Consider the following 21,189-nt stretch of genomic DNA (forward strand, 5'->3'; position numbering starts at 1 on the left):
TCCATACTGTAGAGTCCCCACACAAGCCTCAGAGTGAATCTCTTTTTCAATCGGGTGCTATATTTAGTTTTTGGTTTCATATAACATTTTAGATGATTAAAATAGTTGACATTCATCAGGAGAACTCAAATAATATAGATAAGCATAAGGCAGAAAGTCAAACCATTGGGATTAGCAGATGCAAGCTATTATATATAGAATGGCTAAACAACAAGGTGGGCTTCCCAGGTGGTGCTAGTGGTAAAGAACCCTCGTGTCAATGCAGGAGACATAAGAGAAGCAGGTTCCATCTCTGGGTCAGGAAGATCCCCTGGAGGAGGACATAGCAACCCACTCCAGTATTCTTGCCTGGAGAATCCCCATGGATAGAGGAGTCTGGCGGGCTACAGTCCACAGGGTCGCAGAGTCGGACACGACTGAAACGACTAGGCACAAAGAACAAGGTCCTACTGTACAGCACACGGAACTATATTCAATATCCTGTGATAAACCATAATGGAAAAGAATATGAAAAAGCATGCATATTTAAGTATGTATAACTGAATCACTGTGCTATATGGCAGAAATTAACTCAACTGTACTTCAATAAAATATATTTTAAAAAGAAAGTCAAGCCAACCTGACCCCATCCCGTAAAACCTAGTTGGTCACTCTATACAGTATGGTAAATATAAAGCAGCTCTTCCTCCTGCAATGCTAGTGATTCTAGTGCAAAATGCTAAGCTTTGGGGTGGAGCGAGGGAGGGAAACAGCCCTTTAATAGCTTCTCAGTTCTAAAGATGACAAAAGAATAAGTTAGGGATGTGAAAATCACCCAGAAACAAAATCATAAGGCTGACAGGTACTATAAAGGAATCTGTCTGTCTCGGCCCACCAGTTATTTCTTAAGATTCTCACGGCGGATATCCCTTAAGACACAATTTTCAAGTTGTTCTGGAGGCATCAGAGGGTTCTACCACAGTCTGTTCAAAATTTCACTTAAATAACCCTCTCAGTAAATATCCAGATGTATCATATTCCATATTTTAATTTGCTGTTAACTTAAGTTGTCAAGTTAACTCCCTCTTGGCTTGGGCACACCTCAGAAAGAGGTTTTTTTCATTCCTAAGCACAAAAATTTGAACTTGGGCCATTAATGAGGAAAATTGTACCTTTGTGGTCTTTTTAAAAATGCAGGGCTATTCACACAGAATTATATTCAGTACCTTAAAATAACCTATAATGGAAGAAAGTCTGAAACAAGTAACTGAAACACTCTGCTGTATACCTGAAACGACACAGTGTTTGGAACCATACTTCAATCTTTCAGTCAGTTCAGCCACTCGGCCGTGTCCTACCCTTCACGACCCCATGGACTGCAGCAAGCCGGGCTCCCCTGTCCATCACCAACTTCTAAAGCTTACTCACACTCATGTCCATCGTGTTGGTGATCCCATCCAACCATCTCATCCTCCGTCACCCCCTTCTCTTCCTGCCTTCAATCTTTCCCAGCAACAGGGTCTTCTCCAATGAGTCAGTTCTGCCCAACAGGTGGCCAAAATACTGGAGTTTCAGCTTCAGCATCAGTCCTTCCAATGAATATTCAGGACTGATTTCCTTTAGGATGGACTAGTTGGATCTCCTTGCTATCCAAGTGACTCTCAAGAGTCTTTTCCAACACCACAGTTCAAAAGCATCAATTCTTCAGTGCTCAGCTTTCTTTATGGTCCAACTTTCACATCTATACATGACTACTGGAAAAACTATAGCTTTGACTATGCAGACCTTTGCTGGTAAAGTAATGTCTCTGCTTTTTAATAAGCTGTCTAGGTTGTTTATAGCTTTTCTCCCAAAGAGCAAGTGTCTTAGTTTCATGGCTGCAATCACCATCTGCAGTGATTTTGGAGCCCAAGAAAATAAAGTCTGGCACTGTTTCCATTGTTTTCCCATCTATTTGCCATGAAGTGATAGGACTGGATGCCATGATCTCAGTTTTTTGAATGTTGAGTTTTAAGCCTTCCATTGAATATTCAGTTCAATTTTTTAAAAAGGTTAATTAAAAAACCCTGCTAGTTCATAAAAACGTACAAACATGGATAAAATTGCAGCATTATTTGTAGAGATAGAAAGCTGGAAACAAAGTCCTGTGGCTGAATTATTTATGACATACCAACACAATTATTATTATTCAGCCACTAAAGACTAAATTAAATCTAAACCAATTGACTTAAGATTTTTATGAGGTACTATTGAATGAGAAGAGAAAGACAAAAGTATATATAATATGATCTCACTTTTGATGAGATCCAAAACTAAAAAAAAAAAAAAAGCAACCCCACCAAAAAGGCAGGCCTATTTATATATATGTAAGTAGCATGGTAAAGTGGGTACAACATTACTTATGAATATGAAGCCGAGTGCTTTAAAATTTGGACCGTGAGGCTGATAGCATACACTGAGAGCCTGGATTCTAAAGTTGGGTAAGCTTGGATTTGAATAGCTTTCTGTTTGACCTAGAGCACATCACTTAACCTCTCTGAGCCTCAGTTTTCTTATCTGTAAAGTGGGACTAACATTACTAAAGCCATGCATGTTCTGAAAAGTCCTTTGATTGTTTCTGTCACTGGGAACTTCTCATTGGCTGTCTTTCTAGGATTATCTAATAATTTTTAATATCTAAGATCTTTCTAGTATTCCTTCTTTGTACCCCAGCTTTCAGCTCCTGCTCATCCAAGTTTTTCTTCCTTTTCTTTTAGGTAGCCCCAATCCCTGGAAGTTTTGTTCATTTCTTATGAAGAGCAGCTTGGCTCTATGCCTCACCACACAAAGCCATACTGATTTTCCTTATATCTAAAATTTCACTAGGACGCTTCACTAAAGAGTCCTTGTCCAGCATGCCAGCAGTCCAGAGTTCCTGGCAGAAGCTCTAACCTTGCTTGAAACTGATCACTTTCATGGGCCAGGTGCTCTCCCCACCAGCACTGTGAGCAGGAGAGAACAGCATGGGGATTTAGCATCTTCTCATATAAACGTTGACATCTCCCCTGTGGTGGTTTAGTTGCTAAGTTGTGTCCAACCCTTGCGACCCTATGGACTGTAACCCGCCAGGCTCCTCTGTCCACAGGCTTCTCCAGGCAAGAATACTGAAGAGAGTTGCCATTTCCTTCTCTAGGGGATCTGCTCGACCCAAGGATCAAACCTGCATCTGTTATGTCTACTGCACTGGCAGGTGGGTTCTTTACCACAAATGCTACCTGGGAAGACTGCCATCTCCCCTAGGAGGCAGTAACTGCCTGGTAGGTTGCTTTTATATGGAGCGATGTTAAAACCGTAAACTTAAATAAATTTATCCTAACACGATGCCTCTCTCTTTAGTATTTATTACATGAACTTTTTGTTTTCTCTCATATTCTGAAAGCAGCAGAATGTTCACATCCTGGTATCTGAGGCATGCAGCACCTCAATTTTTCTCAGTCATAGACTTTTACTTTCTCTTCCCTAGTACAAGTGCTTTCATGGGCTGCATCTGCTGATTCTATAATTACCACTAACAAGTAACTGTTTAGGATGCACAGAGAAATAATTTTCCTAAAGTCCAAGTATCCTTTAGAACAGGCTGCTAATTAGAATTTTAACTGGGTGAAATTAGAGGTAAACACTATTAACTAAAACAACAGAGATTCTAGGTATTTTCCCCTCAAAACAAACATGACCTTATCAACTGCTATGGCAGAATATATTAACATTTTAATTATTTAATATAAAACATACATAAAGAAACCCCTAAGTCTAGTACTATGTCCTCCAGGTCAACAGGAAAAACAACTCTGTATAATGATAGTGGTCAAGTTCTCAAGAGAAAAATTAATACAGCATTTTAACAACCTACATGGTCTTCCATATGTAGCAGCAATCAGTATTAACTGCAAAACTGAATATCTTGAAGAGCAGTCAAAAAATGCAAATTTGCCTCTTCAGAAATAAACCTATAAGGAAAAATGAAGCTTTCTTCAAAATTCCACAAATGAAAAAGAACAACAACAAGAATGTAAGCTCCACAGGGCAGGTATTTTTGTCGATTCTGTACTCTGTTATATCCTCAGTGCCTAGAACAGAGCATGGCATATAGTAGGTGCTCAATAAATGCATGGTGAATGAATGTTTTAACAATAAAGTTTGATTAGAAATTTACCATATTAAAAAAAAAAAGAAAGAAATTTACCATATTAGAAGTGCCCCTGACAGGCAATGGTTCAAAAGGAAACAAAAAAGCTACATAAAATTGTGCATCTTAAATTGATTCTGAAACAAAACAAGTAAACCTAATTCTTCTCAGTTTACAGTTGGTTATTACTGTTTTAAAACAGAAACACCAAGTACCTGGATATACTTAATATCTAAAATGTCACACTTTACTTATCAAGTACTGTACCAATCTACAGACCATAGCTTTCTCATTCCTGCTTATGACCCTTAATGTCTATTATTTTCTAATATCCCTTTGGTTGCAAGTAACAGAAAGCAAACTCCAACAAACTTAAGCAGGAAACAGGGGAGTGAAGATTGATTGGGAGGATTCTGGGGTGGCTGATGGGCTTGTAGAGCAGCCAGTTCAGGGGACCCTGGGGACTGGAAGGAACATCTTTGCCATACGGATACGGTCTCTTTCTGAATGTCTGTTTCATTCGCTCTGATTTTTTCCATGAGATTGGAATCATGGTTGCCAGCATCAGCAGGACTCCTCCTATCCTTCTCTCCTGAGAGAAAGTCTGTCTTCCTAGATTCCAACTAGAAAGATCTCGGTGGTGGTGGTGGTTTAGTCACTAAGTCATGTCTAACTCTTGCGACCCCATGGACTTGCCAGGCTCCTCTGTCCATGGGATTCTCCAGGCAAGAATACTGGAGTGGGTTGCCATTTCCTTCTCCAGAGCTTGGGTGACATTCCCATCTCCTGGGCCAAGCTCTGTGACCAAGGAGCAAGGGGGAGGTCATAGGAGGATTTGGCAGCTCTGCTTTAGAACACGTCAGCAGTATGAGAGGGTAGTGTGGTTCCCCAGGAGTGGAGCACACTCTCAGGTGATAGTGAATGCCATTCACAATGGAAATTAGAGCTCTGGTTTGAAGCCTTCTGTGGGCCAGCCCTACAAGGCTTTTACTTTCAAATTCGCCTTCCCCTTAGTCTGTTACTTAAGGATTCCTGTTGTCCAGGGACTAATTAGCTGAATTAGACCTACATTATTAAAATGAGATAACAATAGTTTCATTTGAATTAAAAAGGCCAACATAATATTAGTATCTTTCTTTGAGAGCAAAAGACTTTCATCACAACTTAATTAAGGTTAGAACAGCCTGAGGGACCAATGAATACCATTTCCTCCATTTTACCCACTGGCAACTAAAGCAAGATGTCTTATCTATGATCTTTGTTGGTAACTGGCTTCTGCTTTAAAGACCAGTGTCTCAACAAATAAGTGCAGCCCACAGACCAGTGTTTGGAATTTGGCTTTACTTTATAAAAATACACAACTTAAATACATATGACACTCTCTATACAAGACATAGACAGCTGTTAACTTTAACATTTTCCATTATTTCAACAGAAAGCAAATACATAAATTACCTCGTAAGAGCAAAGGGTTTCTTTAGACTCTGCATTCCTGGGCCAAGGGCAGACCATCCTGCTGGCAACTGCTGCAGGAAGTTAACCCGAACTGTCCAGCTTTCCAACGCTCATTTCACAACACAGCCTTTATTGCACAGCTTCATATTGCACTGCTTGTCAGACACGATCTAACTCATCCACACCACAAGTTTAAGCTTTCATCTCCTCTAGAAATGCTTAATGGAAACACCAACATATAAACATTAGTAACTGTCTCTTAACAATTGTGCTAGGTACCTGTCATGAGAAATAGGAACCCCTCTTCCCTTTGCAAAACTTGCAATGGAAGGAGGTTAGCTGCATTTCGCGGCTCAATTTCTCTGCAAAAGTTTCACAAAAATGTAGTCAGATTCAGAGTGAGCTAGACAGAGTGTAGTGGAGAAGGGACTGACATTCTAGGGCCCACTGAAATTGCTCAGGGGACAGACACTGACACCCTGTCAAAGGCAATGTGCACATGCCCCCACCCTTTCTAACATGAGACCAAATACCTCCTTCCCCCTTGAGATTCTGTCATTGTTCTGTGAGAAACAGGGACTTTATTACTGATTCACAGCAACCAAGGGCTGCCCATTTTCTCTTTCGCTCAGAAATTTAGCTGCCTTATCTATGGCTCACTTAGTGAACAGTAAATTAGGTACTAGTTTACCAGTATAAAGAAATAAGTGCCATTTGAGAATTCAATGCCATTAAAAAAAAATACTAAAGTGAGTTTCCTGAGGTAAATGTGAGCCTTAAAGAACAGAGTGCAATCTACAGAATCAGAGCAATTTATCTTGGGAAGCAGCACAATATCTCCAAGTCTGGACTTAACCAAGCACACATTTATGCAAAGAAATAAAACGACATTGCTGAAGTAAGAGACACATTGACAGTTGAGAATATTGATTCAAAAGGAGCCATGAAAGAGGAACGGAGGAACAAAAGAACAGTATATTTTAAAGTTCTTAGGTAGGTTGGCGATTAATTTCAAAAGCCTCCAGGGATTTCTAACAAGTTTTAAAAGTGTTCATTCTTGGTGACTCAGATGCAGAAGAAATGGCTTTTCTTGAATAACAGCTGTTCAAACTTCTTGTTCTTTTTTGAAAAAACAAGATTCTGTATAAAACTTTTTTTAGCCATTGAAATTATTCTGCTAGTTGTTACTCTCACTGATATATTGTGCAATCCTAACTGGCTGAAGAATTTTAATAAGGTTGAACTAAAAAATATACATTTGTACCAAGAATTTAAATTAATGCACAGAGGTCTGTAAAATTTTATATGAAGTTACTTTTCACTGCAGATCAGGCTTCATTTCATTCCTTCTTGACATTCTACTCAGGATTATGGAAATCAGAAAAATTCTAGGACCCTGAACCTTTAACTTTCTTTTCCATAAATGAAGTAGTACATGGCCATCCTTAACATTAGTAATCAAGGTGCTGGGAACTGAGCAAGACCTAAGAATCAAGACCAGGCTAAATGTCAACTCACTCATTACATAAGGATATGAATGGAAGAACTAGAGAACTCTCTCTGCTATAACTGCTCACCTGCACAATGTAGCTCAATGAGGTGACCCATCTAGTGTTTAATGACAGTGATGAAAACTGGCACCAGTTCTTACACAGGGCCACATACACAAGTGAGCTGTCATGTCAATGTGGGCTGACACCACCATGCACGGTCCCTCATTCACATGACTCCTAAGTTCTGCCACAAGAACAGATCTATGTTTGTTACTTTAGGCATGATGAAGGCCTACAGCAAAAATAAAGCCCTGAAGAACTTTGGCCTGAGTTTTACAGGCCCAGAAGCTAGTTAAAATTAAAAGGCAAGAGGAAAATCCCACAAAAAATCATATCTCATATCTCAATTTTACTAAGAAAAAAAAGCATTTTTAATATCAAAATGAAAACTCTTACTATGAAACAATGCTCTGGTTTCCTGACAACCAGCTCAGTGCTGCCGAAAGGCAGCCACACAAAGCGAAGCTGCTCTGGAGAAGGGAAGGGTTCAGAAGCCTGCAGTGGGTTTGAATTAAATGAAAGTGGTTTTTCTTCTCAGGTAGGGTAAGGCAAATGCTACTTGGCAATCAATATGGGATAGCTGTTTAAAACTCACTGATGGCAAAGTTTTATATACTTTAAAGCCCCGATTAGTGCAGCTTGGTCACAGCTGAAAATCTGAGTAACATGAGAGTGATGGTGTAACAAGCCACGCGGTGACACTATTCTGTGAGCTCTGGAAGGAAGGCCGGTCCTGACACTTGATCTTCATCCATTTCTTGGATACTGAGACAGATGATGGCAAGAGAATGAATTTCTCTACGTGAAATTAATTTTAGTAATCTGCAGCTTAAAAGTATTACTGATCAGAAATTTGGAACCTAAACAAAAGTAACAGATTCTTCCTACACACGCCTTAAGATCTCTCCATCCACCACCCAAAGGATCTATACTTGTCTCTGGTCTACCAGGCCCCAGCGAAGGCTGCACAGGACAGAGGAGGCAATAGCCAGAAGGCGGGGATTCAAGAAGAGAGACGTGGTGGTAGGTGTGGTGCCTTAAGAGACAAGACAGGAACAGAAGAGGGAAGGGGAACTCACACTGACGAGGAAGTGAAGGGAGGCCCCCCCCCCCCCGTTGAGATGCATCCCTGCCTTTCCCACCTGTCATGACAAATGATGCTGTAACAAGGAAAGGCATAAGTCTCCTATGGGGGCTCCCCTAGGGCATCAGACACGCCCGAACCAGACGGGTCATGCTCTCTGGGGATGTGTGCACAATCCAGTTTGACCTGCAGGCATTTCTGTCTTGGGATCTGACTCCTGACTCCTAGGTGAAGATGCCCCTACAGCTGCCAGCACTCATTTCCACGGCCAGTGAAAGGCCTTAGACCCAGGGGCAGGCCTAGCAGCAGCCAGTCTACTAGAACCTGCGGCTACTGCTACCTCTGCTTTCTTAGGACTGGCTGGTCTCTCCCCCAGTGATGGAGAAGGGGAGCTCAGTTCAGGATTGTATCACCTTGTTTCACTTCCGAAGGGCTGCGAAGAGTTCATTCATTAATTAAGCAGACTGATGCTTAAAATATCACCTAAGAAACTGACTGTAAAGGGGCAACTTGCTTGTAAGGTTACTACCCTTTCAGGGGTTCTGCTATGTCTGCTTCCATTTTTATTTTTTTTCCTCTGATAATGAATTTTTTTTTAATAAAGAAAAAGCAAAAGGATCCTCCTATCCTTCTTCCAGAAATTTCGTGGACTTTCCTGAGCAAAGTGCCTAAGCAATTCTATACCAACAGAGCTTACCAACTCATGAGAAAAAAAAAATCTATCATCATTCAGAAATAGAAAATGAACGATAGTGTAAGTGGCACTCAGTTCTCTTCACTTCGTCTCTCTGTAACATGTCTATGACATGGAAACAGACACCCAAATTACTGATTTACAAATGACAGCAAGTGAGTGAAAAGGGCTGTAAGAATTTTGTGGAGGAAAAACCCATGTTGGCTATTTTACCTCCAGAGAAAGTCTGTTTGGACTCGAGGCCTACACCTGTCTTTTTTTCCTTTTTCCTACTTGATGTTTTTCAGGAGGGCTGTTCGGGCATTCACAACAGCTTTGAAGGCATCTTCACTACCAGGTGCTACACATTTGTCAGGGTGAAGCAGCACAGCAAGTTTCCGATATGCTTTATTGACTTCATCCCTGCAAACAAAAAGCAGAGCTCTATGTCAGTAAAGAGGTCAGCCTCCACCCTCTCTGCCCACTGCATTTCAGCTGTTTGGATAACAGAACACCTCGTGCAGCAAGCATATCTGAAATAATCGTGGTGGTGGTGGTGGTTTAGTTGCTAAGTCATGTCCAACTCTTGCGACCCCATGGACTTGCCAGGCTCCTCTGTCCGTGATTCTCCAGGCAAGAATACTACAGTGGGTTGCCATTTCCTTCTCCAGAAATAATCGTGACCCCTTCTCAAAGGTGAGACTAAAAGACTAGGAAACAAACAATGGACAAATATGTAACATTCAAGTAGAAAAACAGACAATACAAAGTGAGTATACAAACATGATCAAATGAAAATAGACAGTGTTTAGCACCTCACAGGCACTTGGCCCTCAGCAAATAATTGCTGATGGAAGCAATGAGGACAAGAGGCCATCAGGGCAGGCCCCCCTGGAGGAGGACTCTGCAAGAAGATGAGGTTCAGGAATTGACCCAGTGATGGGAAATGCAGAGCAGCAGGGAGAGAACTGGCAGAGGCCAGAAAGGGAACGGAGACCCGGCATGTAGTTCCAGAAGGAAACAGCAGACAAAGTCAGTCAGGGAGCCGGGTCAGCAAGGGAAAGGTCAAAACAACAAAAAAGCTGAATTTGATACACAATAGTAAAAGTAATATTAGTAGCCCAGTTGTGTCCGACTCTTTGTGACCCTATGGCCTATAGCCCACCTGGCTCCTCTGTCCATGGAATTCTCCAGGCAAGAATACTGGAGTGGGTAGCCGTTCCCTTCTTCAGGGGATCTTCCCCACCCAGGGATCGAACCCAAGTCTCTTGCATCTCTTGCATGGGCAGGCAGATTCTTTACCACTGTGCCACCTGGGATGCCCCAAAAGCCACCAATTAACTTTATGCTACAAGGTCATCTGAATTCTATCAGGTGTTTAAAGCATCCTCAGTAACGCCTGTGAAGTCAAGGATGACCAATAGCTGTCTCCCTCTTTCCATCTCCTCTTCTCTCCTGAACTTGAAGACATGCTATGAGACCAAAATGGAGAAGAGATACTTAATGTTGTTGATGCTGATCTGGCAGTTCTGAGATGTACTTTTTTCTTTTCTGGGAATCGAGGTGAAAAAGTAGAAAGGGAGAAGCATAGGGAGGAACGCTACGGTACAAAATAAAAAGATCTGAGAACCCCAATAATATGCATAGTAACAGTATTATTACAGAGTTAAAAGCGAGATAACAATTGAGAGTTCTTAGGAGAGTAGATGGAGAAGGCAACGGCACCCCACTCCAGTACTCTTGACTGGAAAATCCCATGGACGGAGGAGCCTGGTAGGCTACAGTCCATGGGGTCGCGAAGAGTCGGACACGACTGAGCGACTTCACTTTCACTTTTCACTTTCATGCATTGGAGAAGGAAATGGCAACCCACTCCAGTGTTCTTGCCTGGAGAATCCCAGGGACGGGAGCCTGATGGGCTGCCGTCTATGGGGTCACACAGAGTTGGACACGACTGACGTGACTTAGCAGCAGCAGCAGCAGGAAAGTAGATTCCAAGAGTTCTAATCACAAGGAAAAAACTTTTTTTTAATTTATCTCTATGAGATGATGGATGTTCACTAAACTTATTTTGGTAATTATTTCACAATGTATGTAAGTTAAATCATCATGCTATACACCTTAAGCTTATACAGTATTGTATGTCAATTATATTTCAATAAGACTGGGGGAAAAGTTACATAATTATACTAGGTAATGATTTATTTCTTTCATGAAGAGTAGTGATTGTATTTCTTTTTCTCCAAAATAATTATTTTGGCTAAAATAAAATAATTTAATATAAACACACACAGATGAGGAACTACAATGATTTTTGAAAGACAGAGAAAGAGTCAGAGACAGGCAGGGTTCAGGGTCAGGAACCAATTTTACCACTAACTCCTGGAGTCACTGACTGTGTTTTTAGTTTCCCTGAGTCCCAGTTTTCCCACTTAGGAAATGAAGCGTTTCAACAAGTTGATTGCTAACATTCTTTCTTTTTCAAAAATTCTATGCTTTAAGAATTCTCTTTTGTGATTATATGTATATATATTTGAGGTTACATTTGTTTCTAGACTCTTGGTCAACAAAAGCAGAACATACCATTTCAAAAGGTACTCAGACAATATACACAGGACATAGTTCCCACATCAGGCAACTGTGCCCTCTATTTTCCTCCTTTAGTATTCACTTAATTCAGTGAAGGAGTAGCGTGAAGTAATCTATTTCCACACATCTTCATATTTCTAGCCTATTACAAGAAGACATCACACTATATTCTGATGACTCAATCTTTATAACAGAAGACAGCACTAGTATCTGAGAGCACTGCTTACCTTGAGGCCCCAGGTTTGACTCCCAACATGTCCCAACTGTCCTTACTACTTCGAATTCTGCGAATGGTGTCTGCTTGTTCTTTGGTGAAACTAGCACTGCTATTTGTGTTAGGACGTTTTCCGCCATTTTCACATAAATCAACTATGGATATATAAAAGGTCTGCAAAAAGAAAACACAGCCCAGAGGAGAACTGATTTGGGGAAAAAAGGAATTATTTCCAGGCATCAACTTAAAGAATTTTAATATATCCCAATAACTTAAAATTCACAATAAAGCAAACATACCTTTTTTCTTTTATACTAATACATATATGTAGAACATATATGTATATTATATATATATTTAAGCACACAAAAAGTATAAGAATTTAAATGGCTTATGATCCTACTCTCAGATAGTCATACTTGAAATTAAAAACTAGTATACAAATATTATTAGAAAAATTCAAATAGTAGAAAAAGTATAAAGTGAAAACTGTCTCCCTGCCCCTCCAGTTCCTCTCGTTGGGGTAAACCATTGTTCATACATTTTTTCAGTATCCTTCCAGAGTAATTTTCTCTCAGCACCAGTACACATATCCAAGCCCTAAGTATTTACATAAAAGAGAGCAGATTAAACACACTGCTGAGCACCTTGTAACTTTTTTCACATAATAATAAAGCTTAGAATCTTTCTCTAGCTGCATATAGACACTTTCTTCACATAATAATAAATCTCAGAATCTTTCTCTAGCTGCATATAGACACTTTCTTCCTCCCTTTTAATGACTGTCCAGTATTCCACGGTGTGACTGACTGTACTCATAATTTATTCAATCAACTCCCTATTCTTGGACAGGTCAATTGTTTCCAGTTTTGTGTCACACACTGTGTCACACAGTGCTTTAGGGAATGTTTTTTTATGAGTACATATCTCTGCACACTTGTGGGCATACTGTTTCAGAATAAATTTCTGAAAGCAAAACTGCTGAATAAAAGTGTGTGTGCATTTTACTTTTGGATTTTGACAACTGTCATACAAAAAGGCTATACCAGTTTATACTCCCATCACAGTGAATGGGAATGCCTACTTCCCCATACTCTTTTCAATATTGGGCATTATTATACATCTTCATTTTTGCCAGTCTGATGTTATCTCACAATATTTATTTCCATTCCTTTAATTATAAGGGAGGTTGTGTATCTCTTCATATGCTTATAGGTCTTTTCTTATTCTGTAAACTGTTAATATTTTTTCCTATTTTATGTTTTTCAAAGTGAAAATTATTTTGTGATCCTGCTCATATTTCATGCCTGTGCGCCACTGTTGTTGTTGAATAACTTCACTCAAAATACTAATTTAATACATTATCAGTTCAGTTCAGTCGCTCAGTCGTGTCCGACTCTTTGCGATCCCATGAATCACAGCATGCCAGGCCTCCCTGTCCATCACCAACTCCCGGAGTTTACCCAGACTCATGTCTATCGAGTCAGTGATGCCATCCAGCCATCTCATCCTCTGTCGTCCCCTTCTCCTCCTGCCCTCAATCCCTCCCAGCATCAGGGTCTTTTCCAATGAGTCAACTCTTCGCATGAGGTGGCCAAAGTATTGGAGTTTCAGCTTCAACATCAGTCCTTCCAATGAACACCCAGGACTGATCTCCTTTAGGATGGACTGGTTGGATCTCCTTGCAGTCCAAGGACTCTCAAGAGAGTCTTCTCCAACACCACAGTTCAAAAGCATCAATTCTTCGGCGCTCAGCTTTCTTCACAGTCCAACTCTCACATCCATACATGACCACTGGAAAAACCATAGCCTTGACTAGACAGACCTTTGTTGGCAAAGTAATGTCTCTGTTTTTTTTAATATGCTATCTAGGTTGGTTATAACTCTCCTTCCAAGGAGTAAGCGTCTTTTAATTTCATGGCTGCAATCACCATCTGGAGTTATTTTGGAGCCCCCCAAAATAAAGTCTGACACTGTTTCCACTGTTTCCCCATCTATTTGCCATGAAGTGATGGGACCAGATGCCATGATCTTAGTTTTATGAATGTTGAGCTTTAAGCCAACTTTTTCACTCTCCTCTTTCACTTTCATCAAGAGGCTTCTTAGTTCCTCTTCACTTTCTGCCATAAGGGTGGTGTCATCTGCATATCTGAGGTTATTGATATTTCTCCCGGAAATCTTGATTCCAGCTTGTGCTTCTTCCAGCCCAGCATTTCTCATGATGTACTCTGCACATAAGTTAAATAAGCAGGGTGACAATATACAGCCTTGATGTACACTGACTGTATATACAGAGCTTCTCCATCATTGGCTGCAAAGAATATAATCAATCTGATTTTGGTATTGACCATCTGATGATGTCCATGTGTAGTCTTCTCTTGTGTTGTTGGAAGAGGGTGTTTGCTATAACCAGTGTATCCTCTTGGCAAAACTCTGTTAGCCTTTGACCTGTTTCATTTTGTATTCCAAGGCCAAATTTGCCTGTTACTCCAGGTTTCTCTTGACTTCCTACTTTTGCATTCCAGTCCCCTATAATGAAAAGGACATCTTTTTGGGGTGTTAGTTCTAGAAGGTCTTGTAGGTCTTCATAGAACTATTCAACTTCAGCTTCTTCAGCATCACTGGTCAGGGCATAGACTTGGATTACTGTGATATTGAATGGTTTGCCTTGGAAACGAACAGAGATCATTCTGTCGTTTTTGAGACTGCATCCAAGAACTGCATTTCAGACTCCTGTTGATTATGATGGCTACTCCCTTTCTTCTAAGGGATTCCTGCCCACAGTAGTAGATATAATGGTAATCTAAGTTAAATTCACCCATTCCAGTCCTAGTTCGCTGATTCTTAAAATGTCAATGTTCACTTGCCATCTCCTGTCTGACCAGTTCCAATTTGCCTTGACTCATGACCTAACATTGCAGGTTCCTATGTAATATTGTTCTTTACAGCATCGGACTTTAGTTTCATCACCAGTCACATCCACAACTCGGTGCTGTTTTTTGCTTTGGCTCCAACTCTTCATTCTTTCTGGAATTATTTCTCCACTCATCTCCAGTAGCATACTGGGCACCTACCAATCTGAGGAATTCATCTTTCAGTGTCCTATCTCTTTGCCCTTTCATACTGTTCATGGGGTTCTCAAGGCAAGAATACTGAAGTGGTTTGCCATCCCTTCTCCAGTGGACCACATTTTGTCAGAACTCTCCACCATGACCCAACCGTCTTGGGTGGCCCTATACAGCATGGCTCATGGTTTCATTGAGTTAGATAAGGCTGTGGTCCATGTGATCAGATTGGTTAGTTTTCTGTGATTGTGGTTGTCATTCTGTCTGCCCTCTGATGGAGAAGGATAAGAGACTTATGGAAGCTTCCTGATGGGAGAGACTGACTGAGGGGGAAACTGAGTCTTGTTCTGATGGGCAGGGCCATGCTCAGTGAATCTTTAATTCAATTTCTGCTCTATACAGTCAGTGAAAATAAGACTGGGAACTGACTGTGGCTCAGATCGTGAACTCTTTATTGCCAAATTCAGATTTAAATTGAAGAAAGTAGGGAAAACCACTAGACCATTCAGGTATGACCTAAATCAAATCCCTTACGATTATACAGTGGAAGTGAGAAATAGATTCAAGGGATTAGATCAGATAGACAGAGCGCCTGAAGAACTATGGATGGAGGTTCGTGACACTATACAGGAGGCAGTGATCAAGACCATCCCCAAGAAAAAGAAATGCAAAAAGGCAAAATGGTTGTCTGAAGAGGCCTTATAAATAATAAATAACTGAGAAAAGAAAAGACATGAAAGGCAAAGGAGAAAAGGAAACACATATCCATTTGAATGCAGAGTTCCAAAGAATAGCAGGGAGAGATAAGAAAGCCTTCCTCAGTGACCAGTGCAAAGAAATAGAGGAAAACAATAGAATGGAAAAGACTAGCGATCTCTTCAAGAAAATTAGAGATACCAAGGGAACAATAAAGGACACAATAAAGGACAGAAATGATATGGACCTAACAGAAGCAGAAGATATTAAGAAGAGGTGGCAAGAATACACAGAAGAATTATACAAAAAAGATCTTCATGACCCAGATAACCATGATGGTGTGATCATCCATCTAGAGCCAGATACCCTGGAAAGCAAAGTTAGGTGGGCCTTCGGAAGCATCACTACAAAGCTAGTGGAGGTGATAGAATTCCAGTTGAGCTATTTCAAATCCTAAAAGAAAGTGCTGCACTCAATATGCCAGCACATTTGGAAAACTCAGCAGTGGCCACAGGACTGGAAAAGGTCAGTTTTCATTCCAATCCCAAAGAAAGGCAAGGCCAAAGAATGTTCAAACTATTGCACAACTGCACTCATCTCACACATTAGCAAAGCAATGCTCAAAATTCTCCAAGCCAGACTTCAACAGTATGTGAACTATGAACTTCTAGATGTTCAAGCTGGATTTAGAAAAGGCAGAGGAACCAGAGATCAAATTGCCAACATCTGCTGGATCATCAAAAAAGCAAGAGAGTTCCAGAAAAACATCTACTTCTGCTTTATTGACTATGCCAAAGCCTTTGACTGTGTGGATCACCACAAACTGTGGAAAATTCTGAAAGAGATGGGAATACCAGATCACCTGACCTGCCTTCTGAGAAATCTATATGCAGGTCAGGAAGCAACAGTTAGAACTGGACATGGAACAACAGACTAGTTCCATATTGGGAAAGGAGTACATCAAGGTTGTATATTGTCATCCTGCTTATTTAACTTATATTCAGAGTACATCATGAGAAATGCCAGGCTGGATGAAGCACAAGCTGGAATCAAGATTGCAAGGAGAAATATCAATAACCTCAGATATGCAGATGACACTACCTTTATGGCAGAAAGCAAATAAGAACTAAAGAGCCTCTTGATGAAAATGAAAGAGGAGAGTGAAAAAGTTGGCTTAAAACTCAATATTCAGAAAACTAAGATCATGGCATCTGGTCCCATTACTTCATGGCAAATAGATGGGGAAACAATGGAAACTGTGACAGACTTTCTTTTGGGGGGCTCCAAAATCACTGCAGATGCTAACTGCAGCCATGGAATCAAAAGATGCTTGCTCCTTTGAAGAAAAGTTATGAGCAACCTAGACAGCATATTAAAAAGCAGAGACATTACTTTACCAGCAAAGGTCTGTCTAGTCAAAGCTATGGTTTTTCCAGTAGTCATGTATGGATGTGAGAGTTAGACTATAAAGAAAGCTAAGCGCCAAAGAATTGATGCTTTTGAACTGTGGTGTTGGAGAAGACTCTTGACAGTCCCTTGGACAGCAAGGAGATCCAACCAGTTCATCCTAAAGGAAATCAGTCCTGAATATCAGTGGAAGGACTGATGCTGAAGCTGAAGCTCCAATGCTTTGGCCACCTGATGCAAAGAACTGATTCATTATAAAGACTCTGACGCTGGGAAGTATTGAAGGCGGGAATAGAAGGGGATGACAGAGGATGAGGTGGTTGGATGGCATCACTGACTCAATGGACATGAGTTTGAGTAGGTTTCAGGATTTGGTGATGGACAGGGAAACCTGGTGTGCTACAGTCCATGGGGTCGCAAAGAGTCAGACACGACTGAGTGACTGAATTGGCTTTAAATTGACTTATCTTCTCATCCCTCCATTTTTAAAAATCTGCCTTCCCTCTTTTCTTAAATTTTTGGGTGCACCCTGAGGAATGTGGGACTTTAGTTTCTTGACCAGGGATCAAACCTATGACCCTTACATTAGAAAGTAGAGTCTTAAGCACTGGACCACCAGGGAAGTCCTTCCTCCTTTTTTATTCAGCTATTTCTATAGTTCCTATTATCATCTAAATTTTTTTCTTTCTCTTTTGACTCCTCTTTCTTATCTCCAGTATCAGCTAATCGACTTGGCAACCTAAACAAGAAACCTTGACATGTGAAAAAGGGTGTCAAAGGAAAAGCTGCTAGATACCAAGAAAAGAGAAGTGTTGACTTAGTTTTAGTCTATCTTAATATTACTCTGTGCTAACAGTGTAAGATAAAGCCAAGTTCCTTCCTGACATAAAGTGTCTATTAAGTAATAGGAAACAAAGAAAGTATTTATTAAATTGAACCAGCAGGAAAGTACTACTTCTAAGTACTTACAGAATTGTTTTATTATACTCTCTATTAGCCTTATTTTTTAAAAAAGAGACTAATTATTCACTAATTCTACCCTAGATTTATCTAAAAAATAAAAGCAACCTAATAGGGAACATAGTTCCCACCTGTTTGCCTGTGCTTATGTATCAGTAAGGTTTTCTACTAGTCTATAAATTAATCTAAAACAGAAACCCTCACAAATTTCTGAGGGACTTATTCATAACAAGTAACGTAACAGAAGGCCAGCTGTGGTGTGATATAGAGGATACTGGAATTGAAGTCAAAAGTCTCTTCAAACTCCTTGTCTGAGTGCCAGCCATGTTGGAATCATGGGAACATCCTGCTAAACAACTATAAAAGTAAATATATGAGGCAACTCTTTTCAGGTAGTGGACAACAAGTGTAAGACTGCTCCTTTGTCTTCTATCTGAGTTCATTTCCTACCATGTCAGAGTGCTGGGGTCTAAGAAGACACAAAGTCCCACTGAGCTAAGGAGGCAGAGGTCAGAGCCTGAGGATGCTGAGGTGGCTGGAATCTGCAGAGCAGGGCCTTGGATAGGAGGGAGCCGGGCCCCAAGAAGTCCATGTGGGGGTTCCCTACTAGTTTGTAGTTGACACATAGGCTCTATATGCATAGGATGAAATCACCTGAGGCTTACCAGATAACAACTATTGAGACGCTGAGAACAGAACTGACTAGTGGTGTGAGGAGAAGAGCCACCCTGGGGATACTAGAGTTTGGCTCTAGTGAGAGAGACTCACTGGAAACAGAGACTCATGAGAGGGAGAAAGACTAACTAGTGATAGAGACTCATGAGAGTTAAGGTAGAGAGACATCCTTAACACCTCATTAATACCCCTGGCATCCAGCTGAGATGCCACAAAAAGGATAAGCCTTAAGGAGTTAGACTCAGCCTAACAAAACCTAAAACCACGAATTGACAAGATCCGCAAGAGGGACAGAATTTGGAGGCTGAGTCCTGCTAAATTAGATTAGAAGAGTTTTGAACACACTTTGGGCTTCCTTCTGAGCCTTACTATTAAAGCAAAAGAGTGAAGCCTACACAAATTCAGTGTAATCTGTCAGTAACTGAACTGCCTGCTGAACCAAAAATCAACATTCCTCTGAGGAAAATAAACAAACTGAGTCTCTACAGTGTATTATCTACAATGTCTGATGTTAAATAAAAAGTCACTACTCATACAAAGAAACAATAATGTGATCTATAGTCAGGAAAAAAGTAGCCCATAGAAACTGAACCCAAAACGGTTCAGATATTGAACAAATTGTAAAGCAGCTATTATATATTTCAAAGAGATAAAGAAAAATATGTTCAAAATGAGTAAAGAGAGAATCGCAGCAGAAAACGGAACTGTACAAAAGAACCAAATGCAAATTCTAGAACTGGAAAGCAGTGAATTGAAAACTTCACTTGGTAGATTTAACAGACTGAAATCAGATCAATAGAGATCATGCAATCTAAAAGACAGAGGAAAAATGAAAACAAAAAATAGTCTCAAAGACTATAGGAAAACTCAAATATCTTTAAAGTGCTGAAAGACATTTAAGAGTTAAGTGCTAAAAAAAAAAAAAAATAAGAGTTAAGTGCTGAAAGACATTGAGACAGTTACTTATACCTCTTGGACAAATCACTACTACTCTTGAATGTCTTATATCTGAAATGAGAATGATACCTGCCACACATTGTTAAGAGTCTAAAATGAGATGAAACAGGTAAACTTCTCCAGAATTGTAAAGTACTATTCAAATGGTTAAGTATCATTACTCTACACATATTGGTACATACTCACATAGGTCTATGTACTCAAAGACTAGAAACGTGGCAAACCAACATCAACCATGTTTGGTCTTGAAATAGAAGCTACTGATGCCAAATTCAGTCTGTCAGCCAAGGATGAAACCTGTCTTCTAGTAGGAGGGATGACATCTTGTGAGAAGGAGATTCAGTACAAGAGATTAAATGAAATCCCACTCGGTAATTAAGAACAACTCTTTATAGTATAGCTACATTATTTGAAATGCTAAAAATTCCTAAAATATCAGATATATTCATAAGCAAAAATGCATTATTCATGCCACCAATTACTTCCAAATGAAACTAGAATTAAGAGTTGACTCTAATTTGTTGTTTAGGCTCCCCTTAAAATGATTCAAGATGATTAAGTTCTAAAAGTGAGTGAAATTTGCTCAGTTGTGTCCGACTCTTTGCGACCCCATGGCTACACAGTCCATGGAATTCTCTAGGCTAGAATACTGGAGTGGGTAGCCTTTCCTTTCTCCAGGGGATCTTCCCAACCCAGGGATCAAACCCAGGTCTCCGCACTGCAGGCAGATTCTTCACCAGCTGAGTCACAAGGGAAGCCCAAGTTCTAAAAAGTAACCATCTATTCAGGAGATGGAACTTTTACATATGACTCACTGATTCTGCAATGATAGTCTCCTGGTCTCTAACTGTACCCCCAAGGGCTACAAAATAAGATTATATTAGCTATGGCAAGGCTATTTTGCCAAAGTAATACTTTCATTTGATTATGCATATAAATGTAACCAAAGGTGGTTTTAAAGAAAATCTTTCTCCCATTTAAGTATATAATAAGTGTTATTAAACTTGATGATCAGAGGAATCACCTAGAGAGGTTTTTCAAAATCGAGATTCCTCAGCTCCAATAAAATGTTACGTTTCCAGTGGACCTAGAGCCCAGCAATTTGTATGTTGAAGAATTTCCTCAATAATTCTGATAAGTAAATAATTCTGGTCTAAAAGAGACAGCAGGCAAATCTCCCTCTCTCTCTCACACACACACTCATTCTCACCCTCTCTCCCATTCTCTCTTTCTTACCTGCTTCTGAAAAGAAACAGCTTATTCTAATAAGAAACTTCTATTACTTTCTCCTCCTCATCATTAAGCTAAAATTTGGTATGGTCAGACACCAAAACTCTAAAACAAATAAAATGCTAGGTTACCTGGAACATCTCATTGATTCCTTCTCCAGTTTGAGCCGAAGTTTCAAAGTACAGGAACCCTTTGCTTTCAGCCCAAAGACGTCCTTCACTTTCATCAACACAGCGGTGCTTAGTACAGTCAATCTGAAATTGAGAGTTGGAGGCAGCAGGGAAGAGAAGATTCCAACCTTGTCCCTCTAGAATAGTCCCAGTGAGGTCTCTGTCAACCCTCTGCTGAGGCAAAAACTATTCTTAAGCAAACCCCAGCACCAGTATATAAAATTACCAGGACCAAAAAATTACTAGCACTGAATATGGACTGATTTTCTGTGGCAAATGCCTGCTACCAGAACTTTCTCCTGAGAAAGCTGCTGCTG

General features: G+C 40.2%; 1 protein-coding gene across 3 annotated transcripts in view; it reads right to left on the reverse strand.

Moving 5' to 3' along the window:
- Positions 1–21,189, reverse strand: part of DNAJC27 (DnaJ heat shock protein family (Hsp40) member C27) — a 52,583-nt gene that overhangs the window by 9,063 nt on the left and 22,331 nt on the right. The window contains exons 5-7 of one of the 3 annotated variants that reach the window (XR_009694659.1): positions 20,834–20,956; positions 11,726–11,886; positions 9,144–9,332 (exon numbers count right to left, since the gene is read on the reverse strand). Coding sequence is in view for 1 of the 3 variants with exons in the window: in XM_061154938.1 (XP_061010921.1) it covers positions 9,200–9,332; positions 11,726–11,886; positions 20,834–20,956 (417 nt within the window). In the remaining 2 variants the exon portion in view is untranslated. Of the gene's footprint in view, positions 1–5,468; positions 9,333–11,725; positions 11,887–19,658; positions 19,777–20,833; positions 20,957–21,189 lie in introns of those variants that run through there. The other 2 variants (XM_061154938.1, XR_009694660.1) reach the window with 2 other exon arrangements.

This window comes from Dama dama, chromosome 11 (assembly GCF_033118175.1).
Source record: "Dama dama isolate Ldn47 chromosome 11, ASM3311817v1, whole genome shotgun sequence".
Lineage (NCBI taxonomy): Eukaryota > Metazoa > Chordata > Mammalia > Artiodactyla > Cervidae > Dama > Dama dama.